The sequence below is a fragment of the Euphorbia lathyris genome, chromosome 9 (assembly GCF_963576675.1).
Source record: "Euphorbia lathyris chromosome 9, ddEupLath1.1, whole genome shotgun sequence".
NCBI lineage: Eukaryota > Viridiplantae > Streptophyta > Magnoliopsida > Malpighiales > Euphorbiaceae > Euphorbia > Euphorbia lathyris.
The window spans coordinates 35,239,330-35,254,879 of NC_088918.1; the positions used below are offsets into that span (position 1 = coordinate 35,239,330).

Genomic DNA, 15,550 nt, shown 5'->3' on the forward strand with positions numbered 1-15,550 from the left:
AACCTGTAATAACAAATAAGAGTAACAATAAATATGAACAATCAAACAAAATCGATAGTTAATTACCTTGACTTGAAAGCCTAAAACATAACCAAATACGACTCCAATTGGAATCCCAATTAAGTAATAAGAGGCAATGTTAACATATGCTACTATGCTTTGCCACCCAGCTCCTATAGCAACTCCTGCACAACATTAATTAATTATTAATTAACCTCTTTTCTAACCACATTAATTAATTATTAATTAACCTCTTTTCAAATACGAACCTGAGAGGACAGGTTGGATGATGTTCATGAGTATAGAAAAAGCTAAAAGTGGTGAAAGGTCAGCTACTGCTTCGGCTACTTGCTCACTTTGTGAATATGTATGCTATTTTTCCTCTCATCAACAGGAAAATCGCAAAAAAAACCAATCCAATAATAAAAGATGTGACAACTATATTCACTATTGAGAATTTTACAGCTTTTGAGCTTCCTCTTCCAAGCTCGTTTGAAACTCTAACACTGTAATGCCATTTTCCCATTCAAACAACTCGATTTGGATTTCTAATATCATTTAGAATTTAATATATAATATTATTAAAAAAAGTACCAACCTTGCAGCAGCCAAGAAACCCAGAGATATCATCATTTCCCATCCATTGATGTTGAGGCTGCATATGCCAACAACACTATATCATTTGCAATAGGAAATTTTCAATAAAATGCACAGATGAAATTGGAGGAGTAAGATGAGACGGAACCACCCCTTAATCATCCATATGAGGAAGTGCATACACCTCATGCGTCCTGCTTCCGCTTTTGGGTAATGTAAGAGTTTCGTTTTATGCATTTTGTTACCTAGATCAGACTTAAAATTGCTTCATATACTATTACCTCTAAAATTATTTGAGATATATCTGCACTTTGCTCAAAATGTTAAAGCTAAATTTTGACCTTATCTCTCAATAAATTGGCTAGATTTTTTAAATTTTACAAAAATCAGTCATGAGATACAATAAGGAGAGGGAAAAGATTATTATGGGTCCAGCCCATATTTATGGCGCATTTATTATTATTATTGGCTTCTTTGAGAAGCTTACATTAAGATGTATTTAAGTGAATGAATTGTCATTATTGAGACAAGTGAAAGAAGAATAAAAGACACACAGAAGAGAGAAATTCGTTTTTGCTTCGCCTACATCATGTCAGTTCACGATTTTGTGGATTCCCGGAGATTGAACCATTGAATCGTCACGATTTATGGAAATGAGATTCTAGACATATTGTTCCTTATTCTCACCATTGTGATTGTCATTCGAAGGTCTGCAAGGTCTTTTCGGGCAGAGGCAGAATTGTTGACAAATTATTTCTCTTTTATGGTATTTATCTACTTCTTGTGATCTCTTATTATTTATAATGGTTGGTTGTGGGTTATAAACCTTTGTAAGATTTTGTTGTGCTGGTTTTGTCCTCAATTTTATCATAATAAAATAAGAAGGGTGGACTCCTTAAAAGTCTTGTGGGTTTTACTCTTCACACCGAAGAGGTTTTCCATGTATAAATCCTGTGTTGTTTGATTACATTTATTCTTTCGTTCTTAGTGGTTTATTTGTTGTTTTCTGGTTGGTTGATTGGGTTGTGCTGTTGTTGATTGTCTTAAAGATTTATTCTTGTGGTTGTTTTTGTCGATATTGTATTTGTATTCGGGTGATTCAATTGGTATCAGAGCCTAGTTAATTTGAAGTTAACTATGGAGTCTAGTAGCAGTAATAGTTCCATAGTTAAATTGACATCAACCAACTATTCTATATAGAAACCTATGATGGAAGATTTGTTATTTTGCAAAGATTTGTAAGACCCAGTTTATGAAGAAACCAAAGAGAATGGTAGTCTGTCCAAACTAGTCAAACCAGAAACATTGGAAGATAAAGAATGGGAAAAGTTGAAAAGAAAGACATTAGGGACTATTAGACAATGGGCTGATATTAGCATTTTCAATCATGTTTCTCAAGAGACTGGCCCATATGACCTATGGAAGAAATTAAAAGGCTTTATGAAAGAAAAACTAATCATAATAAGGCTTCATTGATTAAGAGGCTTGTTAATTTGAAGTTGAAAAGTGAGAAGTCAGTTTCTGAACATCTTAGTGATTTTCATGACATCATCAATAAACTCACTACCATGAAGATTATTCTTGATGATGAGTTACATGCTTTATTTCTGTTGAGTTCATTTCTAGATAGTTGGGAAGCTCTTGTTGTGACTATTAGTAACTCTGCTCCGGATGGAGTAGTTTCTTTGGATATGGTAAAGAAGAGTATGTTCAATGAAGAGATAAGAAGAAGGGAGATGGGAGTTGATAATTCATAGGCTCTTGTTATTGAAAACAGAGGAAGAAGCTAGAGTAGAGGTCTAAAAGGGCATGATAATGAAAAAGGTAGGTCCAAGTCTAGAGATGGGATAGAGCCCAAGTTATGTCACTACTGCAACAAACTAGGTCATATCAAGAAATATTACTACCGTTGGAAAAGAGAACAAGGCAAGAAGCAAGATTCACAAAAGGAGGGAGATGACAAAAATACTGCATCAACTGTTTCTAAAAGTGATGATGATGTCATTTTGATTTGTGCGACTACTGAGTGTCATGTTGATGGTTCAGACATGAAGTGGCTTGTCTACATAGGAGCTTCTTATCACCGTGTTCTTAGAAGATAGTACTTCTTGAACTACAAAGTAGGAGATTTTGGTAGTGTTAAGATGGGAAATCAGAGTTCAGCAAGCATTATTGGCTTGGGTGATATTCGAGTGAAGACAAGTGTTGTCTACATGCTTACATTGAAGAATGTGCGCCATATTCCTAATTTATGCCTCAACTTGTTGTCTACAAATGTTATTGGTCAAGAAGTGTTCAATCATACCTTTGGTGATGGCAAGTGGAAATTGTCCAAGGGTTCATTAACAGTTGCTCGAGGCAAGTTGTGTTATTCTTTATATAAAACATACTTAAATGTATGTTCTGGTGAGCTAAATGCAGTTGAAGAAAAAACTCTCCCAATTTGTGGTATAAAAGATTGGGACACATGATAAGGGATAAAAAATCTAGTAGGTAAATCTCTTACCTCTATTGATAAATCTGTTTCTCTTGATCCTTATGATCATTGTTTGGCAGGAAAGCAACATAGAGCTTCCTTTTCTAAGAAGTCTACAAAGAAGGAAGGAAAGTTGGAGTTAATACACTCTGATGTATGTGGTCCTTTGAAGGTGGAGTCTCTTGGTGGCAATACATATTTTGTCACTTTTATTGATTATGCTACACAGAGAACTTGGGTTTACATGCTAAAGACAAAGAGTCAAGTGTTTGAAACCTTCAAGAAGTTCCATGTCATGGTAGAAAGGGAGACAGAAAGAAAGTGAAATGTCTTCATTCTGACAATGGTGGTGAATATACTTCTAATGAATTTCAGAATTATTGCTCACACCATAGCATTAGACATATGAAAATAGTGCCTGACACCCCTCAACACAATGGTGTAGCAGAGAGAATGAACAGAACAATTGTGGAGAAGGTGAGATGTATGCTTAGAATGTCTAATTTTCTAAAGACATTTTGGGTTGAAGCTGTAAACACTACAGTCTATTTGATCAACTGTTCACCATCAATTTTTCTTGGCCTTGACATTCTTAAGAGATCATAGAAGGGTAGAGATTCTACTTATTCACATTTGAGAGTCTTTGGATGTAAGGGATATATGCATGTGCCAAAAGAACAAAGATCAAAGCTTGATTCTAAGATTAATCCTTGTGTATTTGTTGGCTATGGTGATGAAGAGTATGGCTTCAAACTCTATGATCCATAGAAAAGGAAGGTAGTGAGAACTAGAGATATAGTATTCTTTGAGCACGAGATGGACGCAAAACTTCTGAATACAAGGTACACTTCTACTCTAGAGCTGTCTTTTGATACTACTGATGTTTCTTCTATTCCTATTCCTATTCCTATTGTGCAGCCAACACATGAGAATGTTGAAGCAACATTTGATGGTGTTGAAGACATACAACCAAATGACGATGGTGATGCACCAGAATTTGATAACCGTGATGATGTGTACCTGAATTCGATGTTGTCCACATGATGATTGAAATAATGAAGAAAGTGTTCATGAGTAGGGGGAGCAACCATCTCCTTTAGTGGAAGAGGCACACATTCGAAGGTCAACTAGGGAAAGAAAACCTTCTACAAAATATCCAAGCTCAGAATTTATTTTAATGATTGATGATTGGGAACCATAGAGCTTTCAAGAAGTGTTGTCTAGTAAAGACAAAAATTTATGGCTTGATGATATGAAGGAAGAGGTGGATTTTTTTGAAAAAGAATGAAACATATGAGCTGGTGAAGCCTTCTAAGGATAAAAAGGTCTTGAAAAACAGATGGGTTCTTAAGAAAAAGAAAGATGGTGAGAAGATAGTGAAGCGCAAAGCCAGATTAGTGGTAAAGGGATGCAACTAGAAGAAGGGTATTGATTTTGATGAGATATTCTCTCCTGTTGTCAAGATGGCTTCCATAAGAACTATTTTGGGTTTAGCTGCAACTTGCAAGTCTTGATTTGGAGTTGGAGCAGTTTGATGTGAAAACTGCTTTTTTACATGGTGACTTGCATGAAGAGAATACATGGAGCAACATGAAGGGTTTGAAGAAAAGGGAAAAGAAAAGCTTGTTTGCAAGCTGAAGAATAGCCTTTATGGGTTCCAACAGGCACAAAGGCAATGGTATTAGAAATTTGATTCATTTATGACCAGAATGATTATAAGAGAACTTCAGTAGATCCTTGTGTGTATTTCAGAAAGTTCTCTAGAGGTAACTTCATCATTCTTCTTTTATATGTAGATGATATGTTGATAGTTGGACATTATGGAGAGTTGATTTGCAACTTGAAGAGAGATTTGTCTAAGTCTTTTGATATGAAAGACTCGGGTCCAGCTAAGCAGATCTTAGGCATGGAGATAGTTTATGATAGAAAAGTGGGAAACTTGTGGTTATCACAAGAAAATTATATTGAACGGGTGCTTGAAAGGTTCAATATGAAGAATGCCAAGTCTGCTAATACACCTTTAGAAGGTTACTTCAAGTTGAGTAAAAGAGTTTGTCCTAAGACAAATAAGGAGAAAGCAAGTATGTTTTCTATTTTGTATTCTTTTGATGTTGGCTCTTTGATGTATGCTATGGTCTGTACAAGACCAGATATTACACAAGCTGTTGGTTTGGTGAGTAGATACTTATCCAACCTGGGTAAGGTTCATTGGGAAGCAGCAGGGGCGGAACCAAGGGGGGTTGGGGGGCTCGAGCCCCAGCAGGCGGCTGGAAAATTGAGAATTTTTGTTTTGGTAATGGTGTCTGGTAATATTTTGGAAAGAATTATATTAACTCTATGTAGTATTATTTCAATGTTTAAAGGTAGATGAGATGGTTAATGATGCTTACTTCTATTTGAGATGTCCTATGTTTAACTCCCTTCAACCTCATTTTCTTTTAAAAAGTTTTTATTTATTTTAATTTTATTTTTCAATAATTATAAAAACATGTTACCATTATTAATTAATTTAAATGGACTCTTTATTTTTATTTTGATAACACTTTTGAATTCATTTTTAATATGTTTTTACCATTAAAAAAAGTAAACATATTTAATATTCATTTTTATTATGTCTTTACCATTAAAAAAAGTAAACATGTTTAATTTTCTATTAGTTCAATGTTAGTTTCTAAAAAAATGATAACATTTTTACAGTTTTAATGCGTTGGAGGCTAAAAAAAATTTGCCCAGCCTTGACGGGCTGGAGTTTGAAAATTTACCATCAACCACATAGTTAATTTCGTTTTTTTTATGTTTTGATTTTTTTTACTGATATGTTTGAGCCTTGGGTCATCCGGTGTCCTGGTTCCGCCACTGGGAAGCAGTAAAGTGGATTTTCAGATATTTGCATGGTACTTCCACACTGAGTTTATGTTATGGAGGTGGTAAACCGATTCTTGAGGGATATACAAATGCAGACATGGCTGGTGATCTTGATAATAGAAAGTCTCCCTCAGGTTATGTGTTTACATTCTCAAGGGGAGCCATATCTTGGCAATCCAAGCTACAAAAGTATGTAGCATTGTCTACTACTGAGGCAGAGTGTATAGCAGTTGTGGAAGCATGTAAGGAGATGATTTGGTTGAAGAGGTTCCTTTAAGAGTTGGGTTTGAAGCAAAGTGAGTATGTAACATTTTGTGGCAGTCGGAGCGCAATGGACTTGAGCAAGAATGCCATGTATCACGCTCGTACTAAGCACATTGATATTAGATATGATTGGGTGCGGAATGTGATCGAAGAGAAAGATTTGAAGTTTAAAAAAAGTCCACACAGATATGAATGGAGCAAACCTGTTAACAAAGATGGTTCCCGGAAGTAAGCTTGAGCTTTATAATAAGCTCTCCAGGATGATATTCAAACATTGAAGATTTGAGTCGTATCATCTCCGTGATGGGTTGGAGGGGGAGATTGTTATGGGTCCAACCCATATTTGTGGCGCATTTATTATTATCTTTGGCTTCTTTGAGAAGATTACGTTAAGATATATTTAAATGAATGAGTTGTTATTATTGAGACAAGTGAAAGAAGAAGAAAAGGTACACAAAAGAGAGAAATTTGTTTTTGTTTCTCCTACATCAGGTTAGTTCACGTTTTTATGGATTCTGGAGATTGAACCGTCGGATCGTCATGATTTTTAGACAAAAGCTTCTAGACATATTGTTCCTTGTTCTCACTGTTGTGATTGTCATTCGAAGGTCTGACAGGTCTGTTCGGGTAGAGACAAAATTGTTGACAAATTCTTTCTCTTTTGTAGTATTTTGTCTACTTCTTGTGATCTCTCTTACTGTTTATGATGGTTGTTGGTGGGTTATAAATCTTTATAAGACTTTTTTGGGTTTGTTTTGTCCCTAATTTTATCATAGTAAAAGAGGAAGAGTGGACTCTTCAAAAGTCTCGTGGTTTTTACTCTTCACATGAAAGAGATTTTCCACGTATAAATCAAGTGTTGTTTGATTACGTTTATTCTTTCATTCTTACTGGTTTATTTGATGTTTTCTGGTTGGTTTATTGGGTTTTACCGTGGTTGATTATTTTGAAGATTGATTCTTATGGTTGCTGGTGTTGTCGGTATTGTATTTGTATTCGGGTCCTTCAAAGATTAATGAAAGAAATAAGTAGGTACCAAATAGCAAGTGCATCAATGGAGACTTCAGCATTTTTCAGATTTCCTGTCAAAAGAATCAGAATTGTGTTGTACCAGAGTTCAAGGCTGTCAATCAAAAGATCAAATTAATTAATCCAAAAATTATCGAATCTGTACAAGTAACATATGAACATAATTAGCAGTAATCATGTTTACCAAAGCATAACACCAGAAGTTAAAGAAAGCCTGAAAATAGACCAAAGATCCTTAAAAGCCAACATTGAAAAGCCTTTCCAAGTTTCACTGCAACTTCCACATATAACATACAAAAGTTGACCAAGGTTGAGTATCCAATATGCTAAAATGGCAGAAAGCATAGCTCCATGGACTCCAAACTTGTATTTGACAGTAAGAAGCCATGAAAGCAGCAGGTAAAAGGAGAGTGAAAATGCAGCTAAGTAAGCAGTAATATTGTTCCTGGTCTGTGCTTGGAGAAACATTTGGCAGGTATATGAAGGAATGTAGCTAAACAAAATAGGAATTAACCACAGAGAAATATGTCCTGCAACTCTTGAAATCTCTGGATCTTGGCCTAAAGCCATTAAAATTGGAGTGGCGAAGAAGAACATAGGAAGAAGAAGGAGGCAACATGAAAATAGAAGTATCCAAGATCTTTGGCGATAGATTCCAAGCATGTGATACTGTTTTGCTCCATATGATTGTCCACATGTTGTTTCCAATGCGCTTGCCATGCCTATCTGCATACATTTTCAAATCTTCAACAATTATATTTAGAAATTCAAACATGTGAATTTTAACCGTGATTAAATCCTCGATCAGGATTATGTCAATTACATACATGAGGTTTATACCAAAAATTAAAAAAACCTAAACTGGTAGGGGCATCAATAGGGGAAACTAAACAGCAATGGCTATTCACTTTCGCAGATGGTTTGCACCTCTATGGGTGGGACTGCTGGCTACCGAAATTCTTTCCATTCCCAAAGGCGAGGATCGAACCCTAGACATTTGGTTAAGGGATGAAGAGCTTTTACCACTCTACCACAACCCCGTGGTTTAGGTGTTCACTCAGTAAATTCAGCCTATAGTTATTGAAAGTAGTGGATTTAGTTTTTACATACATAATTTTGTTTTTTTAATTTTGCTTGAAATTGCAACAATCTAGTAAATAATAAGCTTAAAATTACTGTTACTTGTATGTAAAGAATAAATCCTCTTTTCTCAGTTGCTAACCCTAAATTTGTACCTTTACCCTCTAAACACTAATACTATACAACAATATTTTTTCATGAAATTAGGAGATTATATAACAACTTAACAAGTGGGAGGTGAAGATAGAAGTTTAATTGAAATTAGACATACCAGGACGCCATTACCGAACCTGAGAAGAACAGTGCCGACGAGAGAATAGGCAGCAAGCTCAATGGAGCCAATGCGTCCGATGAAAGCTTGAGTAATTATGGAGATACCAAAAGTGGATAATCTGGTGAAAATAGCAGGCCCTGCAATTTTCCACATCTTCTTCGTTTCTGACCATATCTTCTCCTTCAATTTCATTTCTTCTTCTTCAATTTCTTCAATATCTCTGTTGGCTAAGAGATTTTCTGTCTGCTCTCCTTCCATTTTTAATGCTAACCTCACAAATAAACAAAAACTGTTTAAATAGAGAGCAAAATATTTGATTTCAGAAGAATTTCATCACGTAAAACAAATATGTATACATCACTATCAGCAGCAAAATATGTGAGACTTTCCTTCTTTTTCTTTCCTATTCTTGTTCGCAGTATTAGTAGGTGCAAGCTATGGCCAACGCTTCAATCAAATACTTACTCATTTGCGTTAGAAATTTTCCTTTAGGTACTTAAAGCATTATTTGGTTACACACAATCCAAAATTTTGTCGTTCGACCCTGACCTACTATTTGGTCACATTTGGCCCCTAACCTATACCAATTAATAAAATTTCACACAATTTGTATGAATAGTTAATAGAATCGTTATCTTATTGACAAATAACGAGATTTTGATATTTGAATTTGACACGTGATATTTTTTAAAGTTTTTTTTCGTCACATTATGTGGAAATAATAAATTAGATTAAACAAAGAAAAAAAAGCAAATCCTCAACTAAAATCTATTAAGTTTAAGTGTCAAAATATCGTTATTTATTAATGAGATAACGATTCGATTAAATTTTAATACAAATTGGATGAAATTTTACCAATTGTAATAGATCATGGACCAAATATGACTAAATAATAGGTCAGCGGTCAAATGACAAAAAAAAAATTTATAGATAAGGACCAAATAGTACTCTAAGCCTTATATGATTTGTCTCATTTTGTAAGTTGTAATAGCCTTTTTCAAATATTATTTGTTGGTTTTCTTATTTATAAATTCATGTACTATATTTTAATAATTTGATATCTATACTATATATAACTAGTCCTAGATCCCCGTGGATCATATACTATATTTAATTTTTTTTATAATTGGTTATTTATTAGTATATTATAATTATTATAATAATTCTTTTTAGTAATAATGTCTAGATTATTATTATAAAAAATGTTATTTTTTACACCATTTTCAATATAATATATATAAAAATAAAAAAAAAAGTCAAAAATAAATATATTTATAACAGAAAAAAATAAAATACTCATATTTTTTATTTAAAAAAGTTATAAAATCCACGCATCACGTTTATTCGTATAAATGAGTACTATCATGGATAGATTTTTCATAATGTTAATATGTTTGAATTAATGGTATATCAACTTAGCAAGAACATAGACACAGTAATGTAAAACTCAAGATCAAATGAACAACAATTATTATTTTTATTGGGAGAAGTATCAAATCAATAAATAAAAAAATATAACGAATGATTAAAATTTGATTCTAAAAGTAGTATGAGACAACATATGAAATATCTCTATATCACACACATCAATATCAACCTACTTAAAATGTTATATTAAGAGATAATAAATGAAACGGATATGACGATCCAATTAAATAATTTTTATTTGAAATAGATAATAATTATAATTAATAAATTTTAAGAATTGAAAATAGAAGTGAATATATGAAGATGTTAACTTATTATCATTTATGAAACTGATGCTCGAAATGTGTATCGTGCAAAACTATAAAGGCAAGTGCACCTTATCGTGATCAAGTAATAAGTAGTAAGTAAAGTATCGTTCCCACGAGGATTGTGTTTATAGCTATTGATTTTTATGAATTTCTATTATCTAAGCAATCGAAACTTGAATTGGTTGTGATACGAAATTAATGAATTTAAAACAAATAAACAAAGTAAACAAAGAAGGAAACAAAATGAATTTAAATATGATGTAAATCACTAGAGCAAGGCTTCACCTAACCTAATGTATATAATCCACATAACAATCATATCCAAGTTCTTAAGTTTTAATCTAGAGACGGTGATTATTTCCTTAAGTAATTAACCAAGCTTTGGTCCAGCCAAGATTAATCCTATTTCACATACAATTATCCTAGCTTTGGTTCAGTCAAGAATAAAGGTATAATGAAAGAATTAAGCTCTTTGAAATAACCCCAAAGTTAAGTCGTGAAACTAAACCCTGAAAAACCGCACCGCATAGACACAGGTCTAAACTATGTATTTCCATTAATTATCTTAGTGTCGGTCAACCAAAATAATTAATTGTAATTTAGCTATATATTGATCAGGTATCTAACTAGGAAATTAAGCTCCATAGTTTAATTCTCTATTTAATAAATTATGAACTTGAAATTGGATTGCAAGTAAATCATCTACTTCGATTAGGATCCGCCATAGCTCTAGCTATGGAGGAGTTAGTTCATGGTAGATGGAAAGAAAACAAGAAATTTAATAGAAAACAAACTAGAAAACATAATTAAAGAAAAGAAAAGAAAAGATGAAGGAGAATAAACTTTGAAATAAAAACTATAATCGGTTACAAAGGTAGAAAGAAAATGAACAAAAAGAAAACTATAAAAAGTCTAAAAGAAAGAGATAAAGAGAGTGTGGTGAGGCCTGTTCCATGTCTGTTCCAGGTCTGCCTTCATGCTTTCAAATGTAGGTATTTATAGTTGCACATGCCTTCATGCATTCCTTGAAATTTCCAACTTTAATGCCATTAAAGAGAAGATTAATGGAGGATTGAATTCTTTGCTCTAACTTCTTAACTTTAATGTAAAAAATAAGATTAATGGAGAGTTGAATTCTTCTTTGCAACTTCTTAACTTTAATGCAACTGAAGAGAGCATTAAGTAGTGTAACTCCTTCTTGAGCATTCAAAAGACTCTTTAAATAGTATTAAAATAGTCATAACATTCCTTGGATAGTTTTTGAGGAATTTATGACTATAAAGATTTATTTAAAGAGTCGTGATTCTTCATTCTTCAACTACTACAAGGTCACCAACTAGAGGGAGTTCTAACTTTGCAACTTTATTTACTTGAGTAATGATTCCTTAATTGCATTTTTTTCCCAAATAATACCTAAAAACATATGGAACAAGCATTAGTTCTTGAAATACAAAACTAAACATAAAACAATTATAAAATATTAAAAACTATCTTAAAATGTATGATTGTTATAATTAAAATATATTAAAAACTATATGAAAATGCAAGATAATAGATACACATAAAACTTTTCTAAAAACTTAATTAGTAAAACACTAATTTACTAATGTAGGAATGTCTTTTTGCCCTCCTTCAAAAAAATATCAACTTAGGGTCCGTTTGGCTACTAGTTGTTTGCTGTTTTTGTTTGTCGGTTGATGTTTCTGTTTGCTGGTTGCCTTTGAAAAAAGTTGCTTTTCCAAAAAGCAGAGATTCTCTGCTTTTGTAAAAAACTATTTTTCACCTGTAAAGGCAAACACAAGGTGTCTAACTAAACATCTAAAATTCTGCCTTTTAAAGTGAAAAGGCAATCAACAGGTAAAAAGTAGGTAAACAAACACCCCCTTATTACATTGGTTCATCAGAGAAATTTTTTACATAAGGATGACTAATAAAAGCTCTTGAAATTCTAACAATTTTGTACAAACCATAGTATAATGGTTAATAACTATAAAAATCAGTGTTGCAAAAGCAATTGTACAAACCATAGTATAATGGTTAATATATATTTTAGGATTTTGAATATAAAAAATTGTTTTTATTTACCTTCATTTTGAGTTCATATCTAGCATAATCCAAATTGCTTCAAGATTAAACATCTTATCAAGTGCATTGGACAGTTAAAATCTCTCTGTCTAAATGATTGGGCAAAAAAACTTAGGAGGCGTTTGGTTTAAACTTTGGAATCGGAAACGGAATGTGCTGGAATCAAAATCGGAATGACTATTTATTTAACATGTTTGGTTCAATCTGGAATGAGAATCTATTCCTTTTGAAGTTGTTTGGTTCTTTAATAATCAAAATCGGAATGAATATAGAATTTATTAAAAATAGTTAAATAAATAATAATTATTATTATAACTTCCATCAAAATAAATATTAAAAAAGATATTAAAAAAAATTCAATCATCCAAAAAAAATAAATTAATGGTTTGTTAGTGATCATTTTTTTCTTTTATTATAAAAAATAAAATTATATTATAAACTGGTAGGAAACAAATATTTATATATAATACATGATTAGTATAAAAATTATAGTATAACCATAATTTGCATGTTTGTAAATGTGGGTGATAGTGGGTATATGTTGGTAAAATAGAAAAAATTCGTATAAGTTACATATTTTTTTTAATTTATTTTAATAAATTAATAAGAATGGAAGTGAAGTTTGATTGAGGTATGGAAGAGGGGGAATCAATGATTGTCATAGTTGGGAGAATATATTTGTTTAACCAAACACTAACAAAGAGAATAATGCATTCTCATTCACATTCCATAGTCAAAATTTAATTAACCAAACACTCCCTTAACTTCTTGATAATACTAATGTAGAATCCATCACTAAAAAATGAGAAAGGAACTTAGGATGATAATAAAAATAAATTTGATCGTAAGTATAATGTTCCAATACCTCTTTAATTATTTTCTTCAATAGCACCCTCTTGAGTGGACGAGAAAGAAATGATTTCTTTCTCAGAGCAACCCCCAGGAGTCAACTTTCCCGCATGAGCATTCGGTACATGTATCAGTCCGCGGCACGAAAGAGTGAAAGGGTCACCACTACTGAGAATCTATTGGCAAGGGATGAGAGGCCTACTCAATAAAAAGAACACAGATAAATATATATCATCATTACCAAGTTAGAATTTTCAATGGAAAGATATTCACTTGTTTCACTTATTATAGTCATACTTATTTCAGTAAGTAAGGACCCTGCTATAATTAGATAATATATATAAAATGGTCTTTGGGCCCAATCTGTATCTGATAGGGGTCAAAAACCCCTATCTTTAGGTACGGTTTTAGGACGGTTTTAATTTACTTTTGCATCAATAAGCGAGCAATTCTCGCATTTATATGCATGTGTGTATATTAGTTAGATTTTGTATATGTTTTATTTACTTTTGTGATTTAAGTTTGTTTTCTAATCGTTTTTGGGCAAATATTGCCAAACTAGCATGTATGTTAACTTTCAATTATCTATTATAGCTAAATGATCCACCAAAAGTCGCATCAAACGGAGTTTTCACTCGAAACAAGCGATTGGTGGGTCAATTTAGCCTCGGAACTAATGTCGTTTGGAGTTTACGTGCGTGTGCAGGTCAAAACATGAACAAGTTCGGGCGAAAATCGCATCTCGGGGACACCTGGAAGTCACGCGGGGCATTTGGGTATCACCGCTCGCCAAAACTGGCCTTTTTAGGCCAACTCGGTGAGCTGGCACTGCCAGTGCGACGAGCTGGCCCTCAGAGGACAGCTCGGCGAGCTGGCCTGTGGAAATCAATCATTTGACTGATTCCCGACCCCACAACTCCACGATTTGTCCCCACTCTTCCCACATGTAATAGGAAACGAATTCGGTCAGATTTGGGACTCAAAATCGCAACTATAAATAGGACTTTTATTATGTAAATTAGATATCTTTCTCTTTTGTAAAAACCCTAGCTTCCCCCTTAAAGAATCCTCTCCATCTCCTCCATGAACATTCGAAGCTCCGCTCACCGAGGATTGTTCAAGGTTCCTCCTTAAGTCCTAGGAAGACGCATGCAGCGGTACACAGGTTCCCTGAAAGGGATTTTCTTACTCTTTTACAATTTGTTTATCTCTTGATCCAGTCTATGAATCCTAGGCTCATTGTATCTCCGTGACAATTTTCTTCATCTTTAATGATAATTTAGTTCTTATTTTGTTCAATTGATTTATCTATTTAATCTTTGTCTTACGCTTTGTTTGATTGGTTTAACTCATTCATAAATCCAAATATTAAGTTGGCACATATTGCGAGCTGAATCCGACCTTGTCAGAGCCTATAAAATTGACGCCCTTATAGATGATTAAGCCCAAATTGCTGATCCTTAGAGCTAGTTTCGGCCTTACAAGGGAATCACGAACTAGGAACCATAGAAGGACAAGTAGGGTTAATCACCTCGAACACAAGTGACTTAGATTAGGTTTTTAATCAGTTGTCTAAACAACCTATATTCATCATTATCGTACCATTCCATATCCCTTCGGGTAATTACATTATTGAAAGATCACTTAGGAGTAGAATAACTTAGTTAGGAGTAGTTTAACTTAATCAAAACCAAGTTTAAACCCCCCAAAGCCTAGATAACACTAGAAACCGAGTAGCTCGATACTTGCAGGAATAAATCATGTGGATTCGATACCTGGACTTGTCTAGATTTTATTACTTGATAATGACGGGGTACACTTATCCTTTAATGAGCCTCCACGAAGCGCATCAAATTTTTGGCGTCGTTGCCGGGGATTTATTTCTCTGCAATATCGAACCACAGGTCGAATTTGTTACTTTAGGCATTGTATCTATGTATAATTATTTATACCTTTCTTCTTGTATTTGTTCATAGCTGTTCAGTTTGCCTTTTTGTTTGTATAAACATAAAACTGTGATTAACTCTATAGCTGTAATTTCTTTTGATTTGTTTTGCTTTATATATTCATAGGCATAGACTTCTCGTGTTAAATCTTATAGTTGTAAACCTTGTTTATACTTGTTAAAATTCCATAGCTGTAATTTTTAAACTTATACTTGTTAACGTTTGTGTTCATAGTTGTAAAATTTTACTTATAAACTTTTGTGCTATAGAACTTTACTTTTTCTCAGCATTCTCTGATTAATGAATTGGCAAGAAAGAGTCCAGTGGCAAGCTCCAAAGTTTATTATCC

At 33.2% G+C, this 15,550-nt stretch overlaps 1 protein-coding gene and 1 long non-coding RNA gene across 2 annotated transcripts; both read right to left on the reverse strand.

The window, feature by feature from the left end:
* Positions 1–344: 344 nt before the first annotated feature.
* Positions 345–7,326, reverse strand: LOC136206771 (uncharacterized). The gene is made up of 3 exons (XR_010676433.1): positions 7,239–7,326; positions 599–655; positions 345–506 (listed from the first exon to the last, which is right to left on the reverse strand). It is a non-coding gene; the product is annotated as an uncharacterized lncRNA (long non-coding RNA).
* An 85-nt stretch (positions 7,327–7,411) lies between these two features.
* On the reverse strand, positions 7,412–8,923 carry LOC136207336 (protein DETOXIFICATION 23-like). The gene is made up of 2 exons (XM_065998607.1): positions 8,583–8,923; positions 7,412–7,957 (listed from the first exon to the last, which is right to left on the reverse strand). Exons 1-2 carry the CDS (start codon positions 8,841–8,843, stop codon positions 7,412–7,414), a joined length of 807 nt encoding a protein of 268 aa, XP_065854679.1. The 5' UTR covers positions 8,844–8,923.
* Between the last annotated feature and the right edge of the window lie 6,627 nt (positions 8,924–15,550).

Excerpts from the sequence above, each read along its gene's own strand:
- LOC136207336 (XM_065998607.1), bottom strand. The coding sequence starts at position 8,843 with ATGGAAGGAGAGCAGACAGAAAATCTCTTAGCCAACAGAGATATTGAA. Across the intron at positions 7,958-8,582 it reads GGTTCGGTAATGGCGTCCTG|ATAGGCATGGCAAGCGCATT; the intron begins GTATGTCTAATT and ends AAATGTATGCAG.